This window comes from Mustela lutreola, chromosome 4 (assembly GCF_030435805.1).
Source record: "Mustela lutreola isolate mMusLut2 chromosome 4, mMusLut2.pri, whole genome shotgun sequence".
NCBI lineage: Eukaryota > Metazoa > Chordata > Mammalia > Carnivora > Mustelidae > Mustela > Mustela lutreola.
In genome coordinates, this window is record NC_081293.1 from 124,121,840 (window position 1) to 124,148,589 (window position 26,750).

The 26,750-nt window shown below is 34.8% G+C and overlaps 1 protein-coding gene and 1 non-coding gene across 4 annotated transcripts in view; one reads left to right on the forward strand and one right to left on the reverse strand.

Moving 5' to 3' along the window:
* SEMA3D (semaphorin 3D) overlaps nt 1-26,750 on the reverse strand; it is a 201,744-nt gene that overhangs the window by 82,595 nt on the left and 92,399 nt on the right. For all 3 annotated transcript variants that reach the window (XM_059170986.1, XM_059170985.1, XM_059170987.1), the window contains 2 exons: nt 23,317-23,477; nt 5,844-5,906 (listed from right to left, as the gene is read on the reverse strand). In XM_059170986.1, the coding sequence (XP_059026969.1) occupies nt 5,844-5,906; nt 23,317-23,477 (224 nt within the window). The remainder of the gene's footprint in view (nt 1-5,843; nt 5,907-23,316; nt 23,478-26,750) is intronic.
* LOC131830997 (U6 spliceosomal RNA) lies at nt 11,478-11,582 on the forward strand. Its single transcript, XR_009353521.1, has one exon. It is a non-coding gene; the product is annotated as a U6 spliceosomal RNA (small nuclear RNA).

A 26,750-nucleotide genomic window follows, 5' to 3' on the forward strand; every position in this document is an offset into this window, starting at 1 on the left:
TTACAAAATTATGGAGTCGGAAAGAGTAGGGACTATGAGAGACACAGCATTGTTTTTAAAAAGGCTAATAAGGTCCGGGGTGAAATTTTATACACAGAGGAGACATAATGTTACTGATTATAAAGAAAAAGCTCTGAATCACACCTAAAATATTTCACATCCTTTAACTTTTCTAGGAGTACCTTATGAAAACGCAGCCAGCCCTGGAAAGTAATTTATTATGTTAGTTTTCTGACTTGGTGAGATATTCGCTAGGATTTATGACATTCCTCCTCCTCCCAGATTGGGCTGACATGGACCAGAATAATTTATGGGTGAACCCTGAATTGTCTGACAGTTTACAGAAAAGTCAGTTCTGCTCCAACTGTTCTGTAGTGAATTTGAGAGAGGGTAACTCTCAAAGCAGCCTGGAGGCAAGGGAAAGGCAATAGTTGCCTGGAGGAGAAGAAAGCTGGGAACAGATCCTGCAAGATGGAGTTTTGCTTAAATAGCAGGAGCAATGATTAACTTGATTTAACTCAACTTAGCGACCTGCATGGCTATTCATGGCAGTGTAATTCCGTGAGGCATGAGAAAAGATAATTTTGAGAAGCAGCTTTTTTAACTTTTCCCGAAAGCTGGCTAATTTGTTAGCTATTCCCTACAACTCCAAGTGTGGTTGCATGTGAGCGAACATTTCAATTTAGGGAGTAATATGCTCAAATTTGGAAAAATATGAATTTCTCCTTCCTTCCTTATTCTTCCCACCTACTTCCCCCCCACCTACTAGTACTTCCATCAGAAGAAAGAGAAAATTTAAAACTAGTATCAACTTTTCGATTCTCTCAAGTAATGCTTCAATATTTTACCTCACATATACATTTACAAAATGAAATTAAATAAATAAGACATATGTAAAACTGAATAAATATTTGGAAGAAAAGGCTAGTATATATTTGTATTATGTATTAATACTTGGAATTTTAGTTTCACCCTAGATATGGTGGGGGGGAAGCAACACATAAATGCATCAATTTTAATTCTCTAGATTTATATATAGTCCAATTAAATCTAATTCAGCTTTATATATATTCTGATAACTAATTTATAATTGCCAATTTTAATTTATTTAGGTTATATGTTGAGAGACACTCATGACTTAGGTATCAAGTTTGTTTTTATTTTTAGTGTATTTTGCAGAATATAGTGATCATTAAACATTTTTGGTCATTACCACAGACTTTGCACAGTGCTCCAGGGTCTAACAGACCTCAGAACAGAATCCAGTCTACAGAGTGTATGAGTGGTTAAACGGCTTAAGCAGCCACTCTTGATTTAGGCTTAGGTCATGATCTGAGGGTCCTGGGATCAAGCCCAGCTTTGCTCTATGCTCAGCGGGGGTCTGCTGGAAGATTTTTTTCTCTCCCTCTTCCTCGGCTCCTCCCCTGATAACACATGCATGCATTCTCTCTTTCTCAAAAAGAGATAAATTCTACACAGGTATGTGCTTAGGTCTTACAGTGTTGAGAATATTTTGATAAGTTGTCAACACTTCAAAATAAATACATGAAAATCCCCATATTACATTTCTCTCTTAAAAATGCGAGATCTAAAATAAAAGTTTCTACAGAGCAAAAACTAGCTGTTGTAGCAAGACAGAGGAAAATATTTTAAAGAAAAAAAGGAAAGTATGCCTATTAAAATATTTAAAAGTGGTTCAAAGGATCAAATTTATCCTATCAAATAGGATAATTGGGAAAAAATATTTTCAAGTAAGTTGATCACAAAGTAATAATATATTTTATACATATTTATATATCTTAAAATATGTATAATAATGATATAATAATATATATATCTTGAAATCTGTAAATAACTAGTAAGGAAAAAGAAAACACTAAAATTTAAAAATAAAGAAATTATAGGAATATGAAATTCCAAAAAATAAGCCCTAATTTTACAAATACATAAAATATTTAGCATTTATAGTGATGAAAGAACTTCAGGCAAAAATAACAAAAATAATTTTCTTTTTGTTGGCAAAGATTAAATACATTTATTTTATTCATTTACATTTTAGCAGTAAATATTAACCATATGTTATACCCACCATAATTAGTAAGGGTATGGCAAAATATACCCCCTCATGAACATGCACTGCTGGTTCAAGCACAAAAGGCATAAACGTTCTGGAGGGTAATTTTTGCAATGTGTATAAATAATTTTATACCCCCCCCAAAACCCCCAAATTATATCCTTGACCTGTAATTCTACTCAATAATCAAAGATGTTCTCAGTATTTACATATTAGATTTTTCATGTGACGCATCACTTATAATAGCTAAAAACTGGATATATACCAAACTTCTAACAATAGAGGATTGATGAAATAATATATAAAGGAATGCAGTGTGGCTATTAAAAGTTGTGTTATAAAAAGGAATTTAATGACATGGGAAAATGCTCATGGCAGTTTGCAAAGTGAAAAAAAAATGTTTTAGGGGACTATGTATACAATGATTTCATTCTGAAAAATAGTAAATAGATAAGATAGAAGAATAAACATCAAAATGTCACCAGCTATCTCTGGGCAGTGTTCATGGGGGAGGAGATATTTACGGATGACTTCCATGTAATTTGCAAACTTTCGACAAGGAGCACTTTGTTTTGCTTTTAGACGTTCTTTAAAAAAGAAGAAAGAAAGAATGTGATCACAGAAATTGGGCGATGGAGGATCCTTGAAGTCTACGTCATGTCTCCATTGACAAGGTAGTGTGCCTCTAGGGTTAAGATGACAAACACAACCCAGGCTACCCACATCCTGTGCGTTCTTTTGCCTGAACTGAGCTGTTGACTCCACTCTTTATAGTCAGGACTAAGGACATTTCTTTAGCGACTTTCTTTTGAATAATATTCTAAGCAGAAATAAAATACTATGAAATAGCTTCCTGTCACTATTTCCTTTCTTTGGACCAAACTGGAGACTGTGGTCCAGAAAGGGGAATAGTTCTCTTTTGTTTCCTCATCTTCCACTCCCTCCCCACGCCAATTAGTTAACTTTCATTACGGTAAATAATTCACTATTTTTCCAGTTATATAGTACCTTTGTGTAAAGGGACAGTCTTTCCAAACACTTGTTAATCCTAAAAACACTCTTGGGAAGTAGGTAAAAATTACTAGAGAGAAGGGAGGAGAGAGGGTAATGCCAAAGGTAATAAAGAGGTCAATAAAACCACACACTTGTCTCAGTTTTCTGTCGGCTGAAATCTGTGCAATGCTGTAAACTGAGGATCTCTGTTATGGGGACACTGAAGAGAGAAGGGATTTGAGGGGTACAGTTTGAGGGATAAAGTTTTCAGAACTTATACAGAGAGTTCAGACCTTTATGTGTAGATCACAGTGTTGTGTAACAGCACGGATTATGGGGCAAGACTTCTGGATTCAATTCCTGGCCTCGCTATTTACTAGATATATGATACTGGGCAAGACATTTAATTTTTCTGGCCTCAGTCTTCTCATCTATAAAAGGAGGGATAATAATAAAGTCTAGCATATGATATTGTTTTAAGGATTAAACAAGATTATAAAGCATTGGAAGCTGTTCCTAGAACATGGTAAGTGCTATAAAAGTGTTAGTATTTCTAAAATCAAAAAACACTATTATTTTAAAGATTAAAAAGATTAAAAAGATTAAACAGAAGGAGACAGAGATATTATCCCTACATGAGTCAACATCAAATTCTACAGATTGCAGTAAAAAGAGAAAAACTCTCCACATCTCTAGTCCTGGGCTGGTAGTAGGTGTGCTTGAAGGTTTAAGGTGATTATAGCTCCCAAATACAAACGAATTGCAGGAATAGGTTCCATATACTGGGTCCTACATGCTCTAGGATACCACCACCAGAGAAGTTTATCACCCTTTGCTTTAACTTAATAATAAGGGCAACTGAGTTACTATATAACTAGAACTAGTGAACATTCTGAAATGAGAACATTGTCACAAAACCTTCACTGATTGTTTGACCTTGAGTCTTTATTCCTCATGGGAACACTGACATTAGTTTATTGGAGGAAATTTAAACCACTTTTTCCTACTTGCCTCCTTTTTAAACAGTCAGTACTGGTATGACACAAAATATCAAAGTATTTGTGTTGTTATGGCATGTTTGTACTGTTATTAAAATAATTTTGAAAACTCTCATAATCAATGCATCTCTTTTTCCCCTACAGGTACAGAAAAAGGACTGAGGATTTGCAGACCTGAGCACCTGCTCAGTTAAGATATTAAACAGGGTGAAGAGATTAGAGATAAGACAGGAAGAAGACTGTGTTATAGAATAGCTTGATCTTTTTCATTTCAAGTAAAATAAATGCAAAAACTATTTCCTGTTTCCTTTATGCTAATAGCCCCTGATATATTTCTGTTAACATAAATGTGCCTGAAAAGATAACATTTAATACTGAAAGAAAACAAAATAGGGCATAATCATAATTTTTTTTCTTTTGTTTTGTTTTGATCATTTTGTGTTGCAGTGGTCGTTACTATGTGTTAAAAGCTCCATGACAGTAAAAACTGTATCTTTTCATACACATATTTATGTACATATTTAGGTTCTTAATAAATGTTTGTTGAATAAATAAATACATGAACAAATGGATGAGCAAACCAGCTGCCTCAAATTCTTAGTCTTCTAAACTTCCCCTCAATTATTAGGCATCATGTGTCATGTTGTTTTATTTTTGTCCCATTGATAAAGTGAGAATTTTTGTATCCAATTATGCTTTCCTCTAACACACACTCTTTGTTGTTATTAAATATAAAGGCATGGCTCAGCTTAATACCCCTGGGTTACTGTGTTTACAGCAACATTAGAGCCTGTTGCACAAGAAGCCTCAAGATATCCATGTTTCTGAAAAGTTTAGAACCTCTTTTCATCTTCAGTTATGTTCAGGAAGTCATTTATTTTGCCAAGAAGGAAAAAAAAAAAAGAGAGAGAGAGAAAGAGAGAGAGAGAGAGAGCGCACAATTCTTCCTATCACCACAGGGCAAGAAGTCAGGGCAGAACACAGAGCATCTGGCCTGAATCAGAACACTCCGATGAGGAGAAGAGGCAGAAAGCCACAGCACTCTTCCATCATTGCTGGAGATAAAACAGACAACACGATGTGGGGGAGAATGCAGGACAACTTGGACAATGTGAAAGCAATTCAGACAGGATGCCTCCGAAGCAATTAAGTAGGTCTCCTGTATCTATAGGTTTCCTTAAGGCAGCTTGAACCAGAAGTTTCTATTAGAACCTCAATATTTATCCTTTATAAGTTATTTCATATAGCTACGCTTAAGCGAATTTTAGAGTGAATTATTTCTAGTTCTTTTTCAGAATGTTATAATCCTTCTTAGTCTCTCTATAATGTCAGCTCTTGAAATTTTTCTTCTGGATGATACAAGTTTAATTTTAATCCAAATTAACTTAAATATCAATTGAATGTTTGTGATGCTAAAATACTCATGATTTTGTATGCATTTGCAAAATATAGGTATATAAATGAAAAATATACAATCCTATGGGTATATTTTTTTATTTTTTTTAATATTTTAAGTGCATTTCTGAGATTTGTGTGAAGAAAAAAATGATATCCAGAATTAGCACTTTAGAAAGTCTAGTATTTCCAAATTTCTAAGAAGAATGGCATTCCATTTGCCAAGATAGAAATATTTTATATCTTCTTAATCTTTACACAGGATGCTAATGCAGTCTTAAAAATAATATACCAACACAATTAATTCAATAAAAACCAATATAAATATTTATTATCATATCAGTACCAGTTTAACAAAGATATTTTTAAAGTCTCATACTTACATTGGCATCTTTCCCAGCTAATTTACATAATTCCACCCGTTCTTTTGCAGCAGGCCAATAAATCTGTAAAACATTTCAAAGTGTGTCAGAATCTCAGTATCTAAAACACCCTACAATTCTAATCAGGGAATGAGTGTTAAATTGAAGAGTGGATATCAAGCTAAAAGCATGTTGTTAGATATGATGTAAAAATCTTGAGATTCAGTTATTTTCCAAAGCCACCCTAAAAAATTTTCTAGGAAAAACTAGAGAACCATCCATTTGTATATTTCAATCTTTTAATTTAATATAGGTAGATTATGCTGAGAAGGCCATAAAATCTTAACATGATGCCAGTAGAATTTCAGCATAGCATTTACTTAAGAGATTCTATTTACGCTGTTTTTGGGTACTTACCCAGAGTAGTGGGGCATTATAAATGTGTACAGGGAAGTGCACGAAACAACACTTGTTACAAGCATTATTATCACGCCAAGTCAAAGATCAGTGTGGGTCTGCTGGCAAACGTAACATGTATGGAGCTCAGGCGCATCTGTCACTTAGTTAAACAGTTTTGTCTGTATTATGTTATTCAAATTTCACAATGACCTCATTAGATGGCTGGGGTTACTCTCCCCATTTTCACATCAGAAAACTCATTCATACGGCCATTAAGTAACATGTCAAGTAACGCCACAAACGTAGTCACCGGCAAAGCCAAAATATGACCCAAAGTCTGTCTGACCTAGTGGGTCTCAGTCACTACATAGTAATTATTATTTGGGGAAATGATTAAGGATGAGAGCAGCAAATCCCTTGGTTGGTAGCTTTTGATCATGTTTTAACCATCTTGAATTTATCCCACGTGTTTTCTTTCTTTCTTTCTTTCTTTCTTTCTTTCTTTCTTTCTTCCATTCTTTCTTTCTTCCTAACAAACTTTAGCAATTCTGTCAAGAAGGTATTGCAAAATAAGGCTCAAATAGTTACTTTACTCCATTAGCTTAAAGAAAGAAACATTGTGCTAAGCTACAGGCAAGAAGAAACAAGAAGAACTAACTCCCGAGTTGCTTATATGTTCCAAGAGTTCCTGACAAACTGATTATGTTTCTCACCAATGTTAGCAGAAAATGTCTTAACAGCTGAGGAAACAGGAAAATATCCTGAGGGAATGCACCGAAAGAGACTTGTTAAACGTGGAATTCACAAATGACTTAGAAGTCACAAGTATTTATATGGTATTATCTTCATAGTAAAACTTTAGGGTTTTATGGCTCTGAATAAAGAAGAATAGAGAATACCACTCAAACTCTCTTAATAGGCAAATTCAATAAAATTACTAAGATTTTAAAAAGAAGCAAGATTTTCCATCTAGAGCACATTTTAACAGGCTGCAAATTATGTCCAAAGGTATGCCTAGGCATCTCTAGCAAAATACAGGCAGAATGTTTAGAACCAGCAAGTACACTCAAGTGATGGGCTAACCTTGATGCGGCTCGTAAAAAGGACCTGAAGATGATATTTATTCAAAAATGGTTTAAATAATGGTAATTATGTGTTCACACAATTTTGAAAATTAGCAAGCCATAAAATACAACTAGACCACAGCAATAAAAATTAGCAATTTGTTGTCAGGTAAAAAAGTACAGTCCCCCAAATTACAAACAGAATGATCCCCTCAGAATAATGTTAAAAAAAAAAAAAAACCTTAAATAAAATAGACACTTTTAAGGTACGTGGGTAGATGGAATAAGTAAGTAAAAAGAAGAACAAGAGAGTGATGAACATGGGATTCAGAGCAATGTTGCTCCAGACTGGAAAAAAGAAGGCTTACATGGTGGTAAGGAACAGCTATTTATCAGACCTTGGCTTTTGTTGGGGATGGTATTTCAGGAATTTAATGCATAATTTAAAACAGTTGTGTAATGCAGATTAGAGAATAAATTAATCAAAATGGGCCATGCACAGGCTGATGGACAATAGTCAATCATCTACCTAGAATCATGAGGTCCTAAATAAATGAATGAATGCAGAGTAAGCATAGAACACTGCGGTGGCTGGGAAAGTTGAAAGTTTCTTCCAGTTGCTTTTTAATTGTTTGTATATTTGCTTATTTTTTACCATTAGTAGCAAAAACACTGAAGCCAGTCTCAAGTTATTTTTTTCTTAATGATTCATTTTTATTATTATTTTTAACTGTGGTAAAATGGACATAACATAAATTTTACCATCTTAACTATTTTTATAGTTCAGGATCATCAAGTATTTTCACTTCATGCAACCAATCTCCAAAACTGTAACTTGGTATTTGCTGATTCTTGAATATTATAGTGACTTTGTAATATTATAGTGATTCTTGAATATTATAATGATTTCATTGGACTTAAAACAAAGGGTATGCAGAATACATAGCCATGATCTGCCAATGCGTTTAACCATTAGTTCCTTTTACTTGGTCTCTAGATTAAAACTTCTTTGAGTCCTTAAAATATGTCAGATGCTAGTCTTTTCTGTTTTTTATGATAAATTTCAATCACATTTCAGAAATAAAGTTAGAACAAATAATTACAGATATTTGTTCTGATCTAAATATCATATTGGTATAAATTCTATAAAAAAAGAAAAGGAAAATACAGAATTCTTCTCTATTAAGTAAATAAGATTTAAAGAGGAGGAAGATTATCACAGGATTCTTTTTTTTTTTTTTTTTTAACCGTGAATCAGCTTACTGGGTAGTGAGTTAAAGCAAATCATGAGATAAATGTTTCTAATATTGATTTTGAATATATCTGTAGGGGCTTCAGGAAGGAGGGAGTTATTTAAAGAGTGATGAAATGTAGAAGCTATCCTTATGTCCTCTTTGAAATCTGAATGAAAGTTTCAAAGTTAGCACAAAGTGGGTATTGTTCACTAATTATTCCTTCAACACACACATAATTACAAAGGGCCCTCTGTATGCCTGGCAAGGTGTGGCACTGAGTGAGGAAGATAGTTCTGTAAACAGAGAAGGTAACTGCATTTCTCCAGGAGATACAAAGTGAGCAGAGAGCTCAGAGGATGGAGTCACTGGGCTCAGGAGGCACCACAGGACCCCGAGTGGCTGACCAACATACAGAGCCCGACTATTAAGCCATTGTTTCCAATTACTTGCTCTTAATAGTTTCGACTCTAATTTTTTCTTAAAGACTTAACGCTAAAAACAGGAGTTGCAGATTCCTTTCTTTTCTTTGCAAAGGAATACAAATCTCTAAAAGATGTTTTAATGGTTTTGTTGTACACTTTAGGCTATTAATTTTAAGTCCTATAATTGTAAGTTGAATTGACTGTTAAGTCACATAATTATAAATTGAAATGTGTCATCCTACTTAATGGAGCAAAAAAAACTAAAATTACAAGCATCAGAGAATCAGGTTTTTGATTAGTGGGTAAATGTTTTACAAAGATACCTAAGCACTGAGAATTTGTTGAGCGCCAGAAACCAATTTTAAATAAATCTTCTAATTTCTGTTTATAAAGGATATTTTTTCCCAAAATGTAATCTCACTTTTCATCATTTACCTTTAATCCCATAATGTCTAGACCCTGTTATAAATAGAAATTATCCTTTAATCATTATTATTGTACAGTAATTCAAGATAGTATCACAAAGATAATTTTATTTCTTAAGATAATGTAAGCCTTAAAAATAAAGATTCATTAAGATTAGACACTGGCTTATTTTGACACAATGCTGTCAAGAATTCAGGAATTGCAAATAGAATTACCTTAATGACAACAACCTAGGAGATATCTGATTGTCTTCCAGCCTCAAAACATTTACTTAAAAGGAGGTAAAAAGAATCATTGTAGTTGTGCCAATATTTAAAAGCTATCACTTTAATTATGATTTATAGCAGGATTTTCTTTTACTCACCACCTAGTCATTAGAATAAAGGGTCTTTTAAAAAATATTCCTTTTAATGCTTTGTTGGTAAAGACCTTAAAGAAGCAAAATTTCACTTAATTGAATTTAAAAATATAATCAAGCAAAACAATAAGTAAAAACAACAAAAAACCCATATACTTATATGGGGTTGGCAGAAAGATGTTCGAGTAATATTTCGGTTTTTCAGTAATGTTTTGAAATGGCATATATGTGACATACATATCACTATATCTCTATATACATAATAAAAGTCCTTCACCACTTTCATATTCTTCTAGTCAAATTGTGTGTATGCATATGTGCGTGTATATGTGCACTTGTGCACAATATGTGAGCGTTTGCATGTGTGCATATATGTGTGTATGTGTTTGTAGGTGGATGGAGAGGGAGAAGAGAGAGAGAGATGCACACAGAGATACATCCAGAGAGATGTTAACTCTTGTTACTAACTCTGATTGAGTACAGAATAACAGAATTCATGAATACTCCCAAGTTTCAGCTTGGTTTACACAAAAGCCCAATAAGGACCTGAGATCCACAGATTATTTCAGTACTGGGTATTATCATATTCAGTAGCCCTGATTATTTCAGTAAAAATACAGTGTCCACAAAATCCATAAAAATCCCTCTTGATCATTAGGTAACGTGAACAGTTTTGAAGCAGTGGTTTTTAATATTCTCATGACTTCCGAATTTATTGGCAGTAAAATGACATGTACATTTCCTTGCACTTCAGAGCATGGTACATGCAATGTCATGCTATATTAAAAGCTGTATGAGCAGGACAAACAAAACACATACCCCTAAAGTTGATGCAGCTGTACGACTCCCTTAGAAAGTTACTCGAGGATATTTTTCTTTCATTTATCAAAAAGAGACATACCAGAGGCAGAGAAGCTACTTGCGTAACTGCCATAATAATTGTCCTGAAGTATTGCCATGGAACGCTAGTTTTTTTTTTTTTTTTTAATTAACATATACTGTATTATTTGTTTCAGGGGTACAGGTCTGTGATTCATCAGTCTTACACAATTCACAGCACTCACCATAGCACATACCCTCCCCAGTGTCCATCTTCCAGCAACCCTCAGTTTGTTTCCTGAGATCAGGAGTCTCTTATGGTTTGTCTTCCTCTCTGGTTTCATTTTGAGGGAACACTAGCTCTTAATTAACATTGTATGATGTGCCAGAGACAGCTTGTAAGGCTATCATTTTGGCAGACAGTAGTCTTTGGAACATTGGTGCTTAGATACAAAGGATCTCAAATAGGTACAAAGCTTACCACTGCTCTCTCCACCCACATGGAGAACAGATGTCAGAAACCAAACATATCTTTTCTGTGGATCCAGATGAACAAGAATTTCTCTCAACATAATTATTCAGGGTGTAACTACTAATTGAACCGCTACTAAATAATTAGGGGTTGCAAATTAATTTTAATTTGTGTCCTAATCTTATAGATCAAGTTAGTAACAGAAAACTACTCTGGGAAACAAGTAAATAAATTTATACAATTTCTTCACTTGGAAGTGACAATTTATTGGTTAATGTTTCAAAACAAGTATGTCTGAAAAGTCAGTCTCCATATTCTATAATTTACTGATTTAACCGTGCTATTATATTTATGTTGTTTCCCTAACATTTCACAACTGAAATAGAATATTTCCAAAGGATTAATTTGTGTAAATTTCACTTAGAAGGATCAAATATTAACGTCTAAAAATATATATGTGGTCCTCACTGTGGCAGCACATTTACTAAATAGAATGATACACAGAAGATTAACATGGTACCTGTGCAAAGATGACACATAAACTCAATCCATATTATTATTTTTTGTTTAAATTTTTTAAAGATTTTATTAATTTATTTGCCAAGCAGAGAGCCCGATGCGGGACTCGATCCTAGAACCCTGGGACCATGACCGAGCTGAAGGCAGAGACTTTAACCCACTGAGCCACCCAGGTGCCCCCAAATTGTTTTTTTTTTTTAAAGACTAAGAGTAAAAATACATACATGTATATATATAAATTTTTTCTTTCAGAGTTATAGAATATAGATTACAGTATAATAAGAGATCATTTTAATGAAATGAAAATTGTCCTCAGTGTCACTTTACATATGCTCAGTGGTTATAAAGTTACATTTTATGAGACAGGCCCTACTGACAAAGTTACATTTTAAACAAATTTTTAAAAGAGATTTAATATCAACTTCCTTATGAAAATATAATGGGAGTGGCATGCATTTAAAAATACAACCTATGATCTGATTATCTTATACTGATTTATTTGCTTATCTCTATCCAAAATCCAAAGTGTTTTTTGTTTTTTGTTGTTCTTTGAAGAAATTTTACTTCCGTTTGAATACAAACAGGTTAGAAAAACTCACAGGTAAAGGCTGCAATGTCTCTAACAATTATTGTTTCATTCATAATTTATAAAGCATATTAACAGTATCACCCAGTAAGGTGAAAATGTCAGGCACTTTATTTTTAATTATTTAATCTTAGGCAAGTTACAGAAACATTCAAATAATGAAAAGGCCTATAACAACATCTTAAGGAAATTCTAATTATATCTGCTCTTTGTTCCATCTTTGGAGAAGCAATATGATTGACTCAAGTTAGCCAGTGTAAGGTCAGTCAAAGGGCCCTTGGCCTAATTCAGAGATGCCAAAATTGAAAGGAATACCCAGAAGGGAAAGTTACAACTTATTCATAAAACCTAATTACGGACAAAAATCCAGAGCCCTAAAAATGCAGATGGTTGTTTTTTTTTTGTTTTTGTTTTTGTTTTATAGACAGGACCACAGCCCAAGTACCTTTTTTTTTTTTTTAAAGATTTTATTTATTTATTTGACAGAGAGAGATCACAAGTAGGCAGAGAGGAAAACAGAGAGAGAGAGAGGAGGAAGCAGGCTCCCCGTCGAGCAGAGAGCCCGATGTGGGACTCGATCCCAGGACCCTGAGATCAGGACCTGAGCTGAGGGTAGAGGCTTAACCTACTGAACCACCCAGGCGCCCTGCAGATGGTTTTGAACAGTTGTAAAAAGAGTTGGGAAAATGTTGGCCTAAATGCCATATGGTAAAGGATTTGAAACAACCAAGCGAGTAAGGACTGCTCTGGGCTCCAGGAACAGAGAGAGGTAGGAGATCTGAGCTCAAAGAATGATGTCCTGAAAAATAAGGACAACAGAACCAAAAGTAGAGCTTGCATGATTAAAACTGACCGGGGTTGGAGAAGGGGCACGGAATTGTTATGGATGGGGAGATTTACTCTTAAGTTTGGGTATGATCTGCCCATGTACCTTCCTTCATGAATGAAGTCTTGAGTGAGACTTGACTCTCCCTTTTCTTTTTTAGGACTCAGCTCAAAGCCGATTTCACATTTAGCCTTCTTCCACCAAATGTCTCTGAATGCTAATACACTGGTGTTTATCATATCCATTGGGCACTTTCCTTTTGCAAGTAAATTGAGTTTGGGACCCTTTCCTGGGCATAAAGATCAATGGAATGCAATGGAACTAGAATAGTAAATTTGAGCCCCCACTTCACTGATCACCATATGATCACACTCCTATGTGGAATTTAAGAAACAAAACAAACAAGCATACAGGAAAAAGGAGAGAGAAGCAAACTAAGAAACCGAGTTTTCACTCCAGAGAACAAACTGGTGGTTACCAGAGGGGAGGCGGTCATGGGGACGGGTGAAATAGGTGACGGGGATTATGGAGCACACACTTGTTTGATGAGCCCAGGCTGGTGTGTGGAAGTGCTGAATTAGTATATCACACGCCTGAAACTAATATTACACTCTATGTTAATTACCTGGAATTGAAGTAGAAACTTTGAATGAATGAATGAATGAATGAATGAATAAAGTTGGGTCCCCCCCCCGCCCAGGATTATCACCACAGTTTTTAACAACACTTATGTGATATTTTCTTATTTGTTTCCTTTTTTGGTCTCTATCGAACACTCCTTTTAGAAACTGGAGGCCCCATGAGAACAGAGACCTAACCAGTTTTATTTTCCACTGGATGCCCAGCATCTGGAAGAGTGCTAGAGACAGGGTAGGAGCTCAAAAATCATATATTGCAAGAAGTGAGAGGAATGTTATTGTATCACGATACCTAAAAGCAGTTTTAGGAAACCCATGAATGGACTAGTAGTTTTGAATTTGTGCTGCAGTCACATGTGAATGGGAGTGCAATTATGCTTGTGGATAGATTTATAATTCTGTATGACATACAGGTCGCAGTCTTCATTACCTTCCTAAGTGTACAACTTAAATAAATGACTCACTGAAGTTTAGTGACTACCGATCTTGAGTGACAAAGAACATTGCTTCTACTTCCTACTCTCTTTAGTACCTGGCACAGTATCACATGCGTAGTAAGCACTCAATAATTATTGAAAAGTGATCTGCAAAGTTTCTCTTAAAATTAGAGACAGGAAAGGAGTTCTTGTGAGAGTTCTGGCAGAAATCTGACCACATCCTGATAGTCCGTGACAGTGACCAGATGGGACCAGCCCATGGGCACCCAGGCTGGGTAGCCAACACGTCCATGAACGAGGTGATTGTTTTACCTCTACAGTTACTAGAAAGCATGTGCTTCACAGGCCCTGGGAACAGATTAATCATCATGAAACTAAGCAGGGTGCCGTATCACAAAAGTTAACTTATTGGGATGTCCACATGGTTTCCAACGTTTATATTTTCTTAATTTCAAATATTAACTAAGAATAAAAAAGGTGGCAATTTTCTTTTTATCAATCCCTTTGATTTTAAATGAGCAGATATTTATTCTGAGACTTTCTCCCTAAATAATAAATTTATAGGGCAAAGCATTAGAGGGGACTGTCCTATTCAGCCATGATGTGAGTTAGAACTGGAGTCAGAAGGTCATTCAGACTTATAAAAGCCTTTCTGCCTTTACTCAGTATAAAACAAGCAAATGCAGGATCTTCATGTATGAAAACCCTCTTGTTTTAGACTTCCTTAAGGAAAGGGAAATAACAAAGCTCTTTTCATGCATGCTATGCGAGAGGGTGTTTAAACATTCCACTAAAAAATTATTGTATTTAAAATTACAAACTCACTTAGCTTGGTTATTTTCTTAATATAAGTGCTTAAAAATAGGGGCACAGTGATGAACTTTAAGTAACTTAATTTTTATAATCACATATTGAGTTGATGTTAAATAAGGAGAAAAATAGTACAAAAATTGCATTATGACTGTTAAGTGGAAGAAAAACAACTGTCACATTTATAAACATGGAATTGCCTTACTAACATTTTGTTAAAAAGAAAATAAAAAACAATCTTCTTAACGTAAGCAAGTTCTAGGTTAAGTGTTTAATATTTATGTTTATCCAATGTTTTCTTTTAAATAATTCTGATTATTTTGTGGTTAAACAACCAGCAGAGTCAAATTCTGAAGCAAATGTGGGGACCTAAATTTTAGTAAGGCAAAACGAAGTTGTGTCAACTTATTCCACAAAAATATGGGTTTATGTTAGGTAGACTGGGTAATGTATATATTGCTTTTGTACAGTGATTTTTCATTTTAAAATCCATAGGAAAACTTCCCTCCCCCTGAAACATATTTAGGAGTTTTTATATTAAAAAACAAACATAAATTACTTTAAACATAAAAATTATAAGTATTCTACTGCTTTTTCCTTGAAAACTATAAGGTTAACTAATAAGTTTTAGGTTTTTGGTAGGGCTCATTAAAAGATCTCACTTAACACAGCAACTCTTTGAACATTTTATTTTATTTGTTAATATTTTTTTTTAAAGGTATTTATTTATTTATTTATTTATTTATTTGAGAGAGAGAGAGAGCATGAGCGGGGGCGGGGGGGTGGGGCAGAAGGACATGGAGAATCAAGCTCCCAGAGAGCAGGGAGTCCTATGTGGGTGATACCAGAACCCTAGGATTATGACTTGAGCTGAAGGCAGATGGACTGAGCCACCCAGGTAACTCTGAACATTTTATTTAAAAAAATTTTTTTAAAAGATTTTATTTATTTATTTGACAGAGATAGATCACAAGTAGGCAGAGAGGCAGGCAGAGAGAGAGAGCGAGAAGCAGGCTCCCTGCTGAGCAGAGAGCCCAATGTGGGACTCGATTCCAGGACCCTGAGATCGTGACCTGAGCCAAAGGCAGAGGCCTTAACCCACTGAGCCACTCAGGTGGCCCCACCATGAACATTTTAGATATAATATTTAATTTTGGCACAAATGAGTATTAAGAGAAATGATTTTTTAATTAGTTAAAAAGGAGCAAAGATGATTAAGTATTATCTCAAAATGAAAGAAAACCATTTGAAGATCAATTTCGAAGATCATTGAAAAATGGAATCAGATTCCAACAGAAATCATGCAAAACAATATGTAAAACAGCATATGTTTTGTTTGAGGCTCTACTAGTCAAAAGGCAAATAATACTACGAAGAACATTAACATTTTTCTTTCGGTTGCCTCTATGGTTCTAGTTTGTATACTTCAGGAATGATATATAAGAAGGATGCCCATTAAATCTGGAGGTAAAACAACATCCTTTTGAGGGTTCATTTTTTGGCTTTGGCAGGAAGGCAAAATGTTAAAAGAGAAGTTTTAGCTGAACAAAAATTCAAAAATGAAATGCTAGGTCAAGAAGCAAAAATTCCTTATGTAGGCAGCCAAGAATCCTATAGATAATTTCACCCATGTTTGGCTGTAAATACTCGGAAACTGGAGATTAGAAAGCTTTTTCCTTTCCCTAGAGAAGGATATTTCACCTGAGACGGGTCTATAATTTGTCCTACAACCCCCAGTGTGAGGAGTAGGTGCCAGGAAAGGAATTCTGATAGGACCTCAAGAAGCACCTGCTATTAGACATGCAGTTGGTTGGAGCATTCTAGATTAATGTCTAAAGGTGAGAGAAAGCCTGACAAGCTGCAGGGAAAACAGAGACCAGACTCAGTGGCTATACTGACATCAGGCTGAACTTCTAGAGTGTGTCCAGGAAAAGACACATGATGGCTTTCCAGGGAACAGATGGAAGCCATGCTCGCTCAAAAATGGGATGGCATGAGGTCACCTTAGGTCTTGTTCAAGAATGTTGAGCGAAAAAACTTCAGAAGTTAATACCTCATTAAAGTGCAATCCATCTTAGGATAAAAAATGGGAATATACCAGTCAGAGAAGAAATGTAGTCACACTTATCCAGAGAACTGTGAGGGAAAGAACTCCAGAAAGAGGAAATTCCCCCCAAAACTCACCAAGATGCCATTGAAAGAAAAGTCACCTTTAAACATCTGACAAGGCCAGAAAGTTGAGAAGTGAGGTCCCTTTGATAATGACAGTAGAGTAGACACTTGTCCGAAGCCCTCTCCTCTTCCCTTCTTCTGATTTGACTAGAGGGGTCATAAACTGTGTTTAACAAGCTTCAGGAAGAGAAGGAGTGCTAGGTAGCGACAAAGACAAATCTCTGAACACCCCCCTGCTGGGAGTCTTCCCTCACAAGGCATGTTCAAACAGGAACAGGTAGAAGAATCAGAGGTTTGATGTTACATGAGGTTGAAAGTTTTATTACATCAGACCAGGCCTTTTAATTGCTGGATAACAACTGCATGTACTACCTTAGAGTAACCCAGAAAACCATGGTAGCCTGCTGGAGTTACCAGACAGGTCTGGAGAAGAGTTCCACAGGATAGATGAAAGAATTGCAGGAGGTAAAATAAAGTTGTTTATTATTACACTCATTGAGTTGATATACCAGTCGCTATTGGGTTATAGGTAAAATAAACAATAACTATAGTCTCAGAGTAAGTTTATTTCTCATTGATCTACATATGTCTGCTTCTATAGCCCACTTGAGAAAGAAAAAAGAGGAGAGAGAGAGAGTGAGTGAGAAGCAAAGAAAACCAAGAATAAATCCTTGAATAATATGAATACAAAAGAAATACTTAATTTAATAAATCATCCCCTTTGTGACCTGGTTGCTTACATCTTGATTTAGAGGCTCACTCCACCCATGCATGGTTTGAAATGCTTCTAAAGTGAGTAACGTTTTCAGATAGAAAGATCCCAACAATTCATTAACTCAGAAGTCCAAGTAACTAAGTTCGGTCACTAGGAAGTATCCCCAGGGTCCCTGGGTGATACTGTCTGTTAAATGTCCCACTCTTGGTTTCGGCTCAGGGTCAGGGTTTGACCTCAGGGTCATGAGTTTGAGCCCTGCGTCAAGCTCTGCGCTTAACGAGGAGTGTACTTGAGTTTCTCTCTTCTTCTCTCTGTTCCCCCTTACTCACTCTTTCTCTCTCTCTAAAATTAATAAATAAATATATATTTTTTAAAAAGCCTCCCAATGCATATAGTTGGTTTCAACCCAAAGACAGATAAAACAAAATCAAAGAAATATTATTTAGGGTATAATTCTGTTAAGATATATATTCAATGATGCTTAAGTGGTATTTGTTATTTTATTTAAAAAATATGTTCTCTGCATATTATTTAGTGGATAATGCTAACTACTCATACTACAGAGTAATTATGTAGTCTTTAATTCTTTCAGTTAATTATATTCTTACTCCCAACAACCTCAGCCCACCAATTCTTACAATATTGAAGGAAGAAAACTTACAGAGTATAAGAAAATCTGAAGAGATCTGCAGAAGACCAGAGTTCATAAAGCTTACATACATTAGAGAGTAACAGAGAACTTTCATTGTGGCAGATGAACTCTCACATAAGCAAGAAAAGTAAAGTTCAGCTGATTTTTTGACCTTCACCATGTAGGGTGTTGAAAAATGAATTACCTCAAGGATGTTTTCTCATAATGAATACTTTCCAAGGCTATGTCCTAAAAGAAAAATAAATCCTGCCAGATAAGTTCCTTGCAGAACTATCTAATCTTCATAATTCTCCCCAAATAGGCAACATATACTTTTCCTTTTGACTGGCTGAAGAAACATCTGTTTGCCTCAGGTAGCCTTAGTTAATGAGAAAAGTGTGAGTCCCTAAATAATTTTTTTGTCCAGAAAACTTGTTTTCTATTCCCTCTCTGTAAATGCAATGATCAATGTAATTGATTCCTGCACATTTCTTCTGCTTGAGGTAATTGATTGATGTAAGCACCTATTTTAAGTTCAAAAATGGGAATTGACATATTTCAGGCCAATGAGATGTGAGGGTTCAAGAAAGGTCTTCTTAATCCTAAGAAAGAGACATAGTAACTGATGATCTTTAATCACTTTACATTTTCTTGTCTGAATGTGACCCCTAAAATTGTCACTGTCATCTTGCTACCAACCTAAGGATAATGCCAACAAAGAATGACAGACAGAAGAGACAGAAATAACTGTGTCCTTGATAATGTCTTTAAGCAGATGATAGTCCATCTCTGTAGCCACCCAAACTCTGGACATTATTCTTATTATATAATGTAATAAATTTCCTTAAATTTTAGCTGTCTTTTCTTCTGTGTTAAGCCTGACACATTGGTCTTACGATCAAGAGAGAAAAAGAACAAAATTCCCAATTCAAAAAACAATGAAGAAACATATTCTGTAGCATCTTTTATGTGTAAGACACTGTACTATACGCTAAAGGAGAATCAGAAATGCTTGGAAAATAGCTCACTCCCCATTCAAAAAGGGTATAATTTGGATGGGAGATATACTTATTTATACCAATGAATAAAGATAATTCTATCTGTAGGACAACTGACATTGATATTAAAATACAAAATGCTGTAGTAAACACAAAGGATTGTCAATTCCTGTACCATAACGGGAGCCTTGGGGAGCAGAAAGCAATAGAAGGGTAAAATTCGGTAACTGCCTTGGAGAATTGAGCAAAAAAGTGAGTGGCAATTTCATGAAGTTTTAGCAAAAGCACAGAACTTGAAAGGAATTTATTTTGAAAGGAACTAACAGAGAATATTGGGTAAAAGAATGAGAGAGAGGAAGGGAGGAAAGCAGAAAATAAATGGCAAGTGAGGGAATAATGAACAGTGGATAAAAACAAGACTGGAAACAGGGAGCGCCTTGGAAGTCAACAGAAATCTGCAGTTCATTCAACTTCATCGGAAATCAAGAACTCCAGAAGTGTATAAACAGAGAAGAAATACGGTCAGATTTTTATTTGCTTAAGAGATAACACTGATGGTCATGGTGAATGGATTAGATAGGGAGAAAATGGAGATTCTCTTTTATAAGATAAACTCAGTTGAATAATGGTATTATCACTTACACTACAGGGAAATATTGAAATACTCACCACCTTATCAGTTTGGCCTGTCAGCTGAGGCTTTATTTGGTCTGCATCACAGCTCAGTTGTTTCTTTATCTAATACTACTTCCCCAGTAGCCCTCTCACACGTGTTGATCCCAAGAACACTTCCTGACAAATACCCTATAAACTAATCTCCCCCTCCTGGATGGCTTTTGGGGGAATTTAACCTATAGCACAACAGTAAGAAATGGTTCCAGATGCACATCCTTCCCTTCGAATGGAAGCACATTGGGCTGGTTCTGACTATTTTGTTTTGGTCTAGTGGTGGGAGGAGGAAATGTCCAATCAATGTGCATATCTATCCTGAACCTGTCCCACAAAGGGATGTACAGAATATTTCTTAGCTGAAGAGAGAGGCCTTATGGACCAACAGTGGAAAGGCCTACTTGAAGTGAGAAGTATCCCACCCCATGCGTGCTTACACTTGCCGCTAAGTCTATTAAATCCCTGTGGAAATAGTCATTTCTGTTAAGAAAAGATCAGAATCTTATCCCTCTAATCTAAATAACAACAACAACAAAACAAAAAACCCTAAAACACAAAACAAACTACCTGGTGTACTTAAATTTTACTTTCTAGAGAGGCGAAATATCCTAAAAGGTTGAATTTTTATGCTCTTCCTCTACAGTCATTAGTCATCAAAACTATTGAGCATATAACTGTACCATTCATTGTACAAGACTCAAAATCTCTTTTGAATAAAGATAATACAAAGGATATTTGCTGAATTCATCTGGTAAAGGATGCTGCTAAAAATCCCGGGGATTCCCCACTAAAGGCCTGCGGCAGTTATGAAGTAATGATGGCCATTTTTCAATAGGCACATCCTTGTTTGTACAAAGACTTTTACATAAACACATATCCTAAAATTTGACACTGCAAATGAATGCTTTCTGCAGACTTTTTTTTTAATTTCCCAGAGAAAAATATCCCCAACCAGTCACTCCTAACTCAATTATATGTTGTAGATTGCTTTAAGTCTAGGGCGTACAAAGGACATCCTTCAGCCCCACAGAATCCCACCATGTGTGGTTTCTTCCACAGAGAAGTTTGGATTTTTGCTGAAGGGCATAGAGCCAATGCAAACCACATAGGTCTAAACACTGCTAAAGCACTCCATCTTGACACTTAAACTTGCTACTGTGGAGTACCTTTTAGCACTGGAGTGATTTATATAAATTTTCAATGTGAATACCTACATAAACATAAATTATTTCTTTTGTATACATAACCTCTTCATGAATTATACATTTTATAAAGATAAAGGAATATCAGCTGGGCAGAAAATCTCTGGTACAGTCCCTAATTTTACAATGTGTTCAAATAACCATTTATTTCAATAGTATCATGAGGGAAATCAATATTTCATAAACATTTATTTTATTAAATATTAGCACATTTCAAGGATGGAATGCAGCCAAAGAGAGATTTGCTTAAAATAGTCACAGAAGGAAGTTATGTTATCAGAACTTATTTTAAGCAATGATCTAATACACTCATTTCAGATAAATGAACTTTTTCTTCTAATCCCTGAAGGCAGAGAATAGCATAAGAACAAATTCCCTTAAAAGTATGAATCGCTTTTTGCTCTTATACTAAAACTGAGACATATTTAGAAAAATGCTTTGTTAGCTATGTAGCAGCTCTTAAAGCAAAACTGTGAAACTAAGATTTTCTTTAGTGGCTTTCATAAAAGAAGTTATCTCTTAAGATATTTATTGATGAATGAGCTATTAGTTGATACCATCAATAGGCTCTCTGATACAAACACTTTTTAAAAAAAAATTACTAAGGAAAAAATACACCCTTAAAAATAAATGGAATGGAATCATAATGGCACAATGAAGGTAAGCTTTTCAAATTCTAGCACATAATTCACAGCTTATCAAACTACAGAATTAATTTTTTTTAAGAAGATAATCTTATGAATTTGTAAGTGTATTTGGACGACCGCAAATCAAGAACAACTACTGGTAACATTTTACCCTCAAACCTTCTAGAATCATCTAATACATGCATATACACTTGCATTCAAAGACTATTTCTTTTTCAAGTCTGAGCATTCATAAGAGGTATCTCCTTTTCTTTTGGTAGACCTAAAAAATGGGCAGGAGAACTACTTAAAAATTAAATTATTAAAAGGCAAAAAACTGTTTCTGATGCAGGCATTAACTAAGCAATATTAATATATATGGAGATAAATATTTTGCCTATCTAGATTAAATCTCCTAGTCCTGAATGATATTAAATAACTGAGCAATAAATATTTAGTTATTAAAAGCATTTCCAAATTAGAGGTTTAAAAGTGATCATTGAGGTGAAAGCTATTTGAAGCTTCAAAGTTCTATGATGACCTATGAATAGCCCTTTCTGAATGGAAAGAATCCTCTATTAATTCAGTGTTGGAAATTATTGACCTGAAATCTTTAATGGCTCTTAGCATTTTTTTGAGGGTGGTGGGAATACTTCTGAAAAAGGAGAGAAAGAGAAAACAATCTAAGATGTCTCGTAGATGCAGAATGGGTCAAGGATTATGACTTCTCATCCTTCAATCCCTTCCAGTCTTGGCATCCATTTTGGCTTGCACAGATAATGGTATTTGTTAAAGTACCAGCTGGTCATAATTTATAAAGCCTAAAGTGTGACACTGTTTCCTTTGGGTACCATGTTCCTACTGCAAATGCAAAGCACAGCAGCAGCTGCTTTTTGTTTTTTCAATAATTAGCATATATTTTCTTTTAGTGGTAGATTGCTTTTCATGAGCTCATATTTGGGTTATTACTAATCTTACCCTCTGAGTGTGATTGGGCCATTGGAGAATACTATTCAGTGAAAATACAAGAGTGTAGGGGGAAAAAAAAACCAGTGTGGTGTTAAAATGCCACCATAGTCACACTGCCAATTTAAAAGTATGGTTGTTAATTGAAAGTTAATACAAAACTTAATTTTGCAATAATTGCTTTAGATATAAATGTTAATTATTAATAACCCATTTGCCAGATTTTCAATCTAAACCATTGCATTTCTCTTGTATAATCTCTTTCATTCATATTCTCAATGGTTTTATTACTATGCTTATTCACTCTAAACGGAGAATATGTATATGTACTTAAATCCACAAAAATCTAAAACGTGTAGCCCAAGCAAGGTGTCCTTTTAATATGCTCCTTTTGGACATGTAAATGACCTAGTGATTTGACATTGAGTCACTTAAAACAAAAGAAAAGGAAGGCACAGATGAAGATAAATGGATATTCAGTCAACTTTGTAAAAACAAACTGACCTTCTTAAAATTTTTGTTTAAGTCAATCAGACTGAGCAGGAAGATGTGGTCCTTGGCTCCTACAAGCAGCCTGCCCCTCTCCTCATCCAACAGAATGGTTTGGAAATCTAGTCCTTCTGATGAACCCAAAAAGGGTATGCAGCTATTTGAAAGCAGCAAGTCTATGGGAAAGTAAAAGGAGAATAGAAAGAAGGAAAAAATTAATTGGCAAAATATTTATTTGCCTCAATACACACTTTTCACACTCTGTAAATGAATAAATACAGCATGAATGCTTCAATTTAGATACAAGCAAACAATATACAGTTTTAAGCACACACTCATGTAGAAATCAATATGATTTATGACATTTGTATTTTATTGATACAATATGGATTTAACATGAAAAAATGAAAGACACTAAAATGAGTATCAAAGCAATTAAATGCAAAATATTTCACAACTCTGGTCATCTTCTTAAGTCATAAATTAAAGCATCATTATATAGCACCTTTGCACATGGGTTAAATCAATTAATATAGGCAAAGTTAGCATCAAACTGATTGTGACAAACCTCAGAGCATTTCTTTGCCCTCTACTTTTGATAACATTAAGACTCATGGGTGAGTTTGGAGGATTATACTCTTCCTAGTTCATGTATTCAGAAAGTAAACAAAGTAGCCAAATCCGAGAAGATGGGTTCTGAAAGATATATGACCCTAAACCAGTATCGGGATCAAAACTGTAAAGCAAGAAGAGACCTTGAAACTCAATTAATACTAAATCATGATTTTATAAATGAAGGTATTTAATTCCTCCAAGGTGAAGCTACATGCCCTAAAGTCACAATGTCACGTGGTGGTAAAGTTGATAATGTGACCTCAGTCCCAGTCTCCATTTCTCTTTGACACGTGTCTGTATGTCCTAATTCTTTTTTTCAGTCACAGTTGTGATATGGACAGACTTATTTAAATCTAGGTCTGGGTTTATAGAAATCCAAATCTTTTCAACAGATTTTGCCTCAAGTATTTGTCTTAGCTTCTCATTTTCTACAACTGTATAATATTGAATACCAATAAAGTAATAATATCACTCATTCCTTATTAAAGTCCATTAGATATTGCTGGACTTTAAAACTAAAGCATTATTTTCAAGTAAGTCATTATTAATTGATGAGAAAAATATGAAAAGACGATGTCTCAGAATAGGTATCAAGATACTTCTAAAATGTATCATGCCATTGTTTAATCTCTGTAAAAGGGATCTTTGAGTCTTTGAAATTTAAAGTCTATATATTCCATATATCAACTGCAGGCTTTATTATTATTTCACCTTTTTCTTTTTACTAATTTACTAATTTATAGTGGTTAAATGTTATTTCCCTTATTCAGCAAGACAGATTTTGATTTTAGTTTTGACAAACCATGAGACTCTATGCTGGAGAAGAAACAATACTATCTGAATTCTCAGGCAAATATGGTATTAATGTTCATGAATCATGCTTTATGTACACTGGATAGAAGTCTGAACTCTACATTAATTATTTTCTATTAAGCTTGATATAACTTTAACAGGTTTTCAGACCAGAGACACATGGAATAATATTTTCTAGCATCTACAAATACATAAGCTTATTTTTGTAGGACTCATATCCAATAAACATTCCATACTAACCATAAAGCAGAAATGAGGAATGAATTATATAAGCTGTTAATAAATCATGGAGCTGTGAGGAATAAAGGACTTCATATATGATCAGCATCAGAATGGTGCCGAGCACTCAGTAGGTTCTATATAACTATCAGCGATTGCAATCGTGATGATGTATTTTTTAAACTTTCTACAAAATCTATGAAGAGGAAGTCATTATACTTCCCAGCTCATATAATTGTTAGGATGATTAAAAGAGATCATTTATACAAGGTTCTTAAAACAATAGCCTGAAGATAGGAAAAGTTCAATAAATATTGACTGTTACTTTGAGTACGATTATTAAATTTCAGTTTGGGCAAAGTAAGTTCTATGAAAGAAGAATGTTATCTTGCCTTCCCTTAAACCTGAGTTGTGAAGATGAGAATTCCTCTGTATTTTTTTTTAATAAAACTGGACTAATATTAAAAAGCTATTCAGGGGGTGCCTGGGTAGCTCATTCAGATAAGTGTCCAACTCTTGTCTCAGCTCAGGTCTTAATCTCAAGGTCATGAGTTCAAGCCCCACATTGGTTGGACTCCACACTTTAAGTAGACATGAAGCCTCGATTAAAAAAAAAAAAAAAAGCTAGTCAGTCCACAGATAATTATAAGAATCTATTACATGTTAGGCATTGAGCATGCTGTTAAGGGTGTGGTCATGACTAAGCCCTGCCTTCAAGGGGCTCACAGATCAATCCATAAATAGATACACATACAAAATACAATATAAGTGAAATAAATTCTAATACAAGTATACACAAAAGAAATCTTTCAAGTAATTGTGTATCACCATATAAACAGAAGATGATAACCAATAATAGTGTTGAAAGACAAATGGAAGTTTTACAGGAAAGATAAAAAGAAAAGTTTATTTAAGGCAGAAGAACACGGGACTGTATAATGGCATCATACATCGTATTCAATGTATTAAAATTTTTTTTTAAAGATTTTATTTATTTATTTGGGAGAGAGAGAACAAGCCGGGGGAAGGTCATAGAGAGAAGGAGAAGCAGACTCCCGCTGAGCAGGAAGCCCAGTGGGGGACTCAATCCCAGGATCATGACCTGAGCAAAAAGCAGATGCTTAATGGACTGAGCGCCCCCCAGGGACCTTCAGACACTGCATTTTTAATATGTCTCCTACTCTGCAGTGTCAGCTCCTTCAGCAGAAAGACTGTGTCTAACTTATCATTGAATCCAAATCACTAGCTCAGTGTTCTGGAGACAAATTAAGTACTTATTAAATATTTGTGGAATTAAAGTATAATTTGGAATGCTAGAACATATACTGTCCATGTGAGGCTGGACATCAACCCAGCCTCCAGATAATCAGAGCCCAAAATGGCACACTGGGGAGTTTGGTTATCATCTAGGTAACCAGAAGTCACTAAAATATATTATACAGAAAAGTGACAAAGACTTTAACTGAGTGTTGGGGAAAAAAGTCTGGCTGCAGTGTTTAGGATGGATGGGAATTGGAAAAGTGGGAGCAAAGAGACTACTCAGAAGTTTCTGGAAGATGGTAAGACCCTGAGTTATGGCAATGCTAATGAGGGGAGCGAGATGTTAAAGAATCTTGCCTCTCATTTGTTGTTTCTTTTGGTACCACCAGGGAAATAAAATTGAAGTAGTCACTCGCTTTCTTTTACTATAACCAATTCTATTGGGTTTAGTTTCAAATGTGACAAGGACAAACAGCTGTGAAAATAATGACTAACGTAAAGTATTATCATTTCAAAATGATTTAATGTTGCCTTGTAACAAT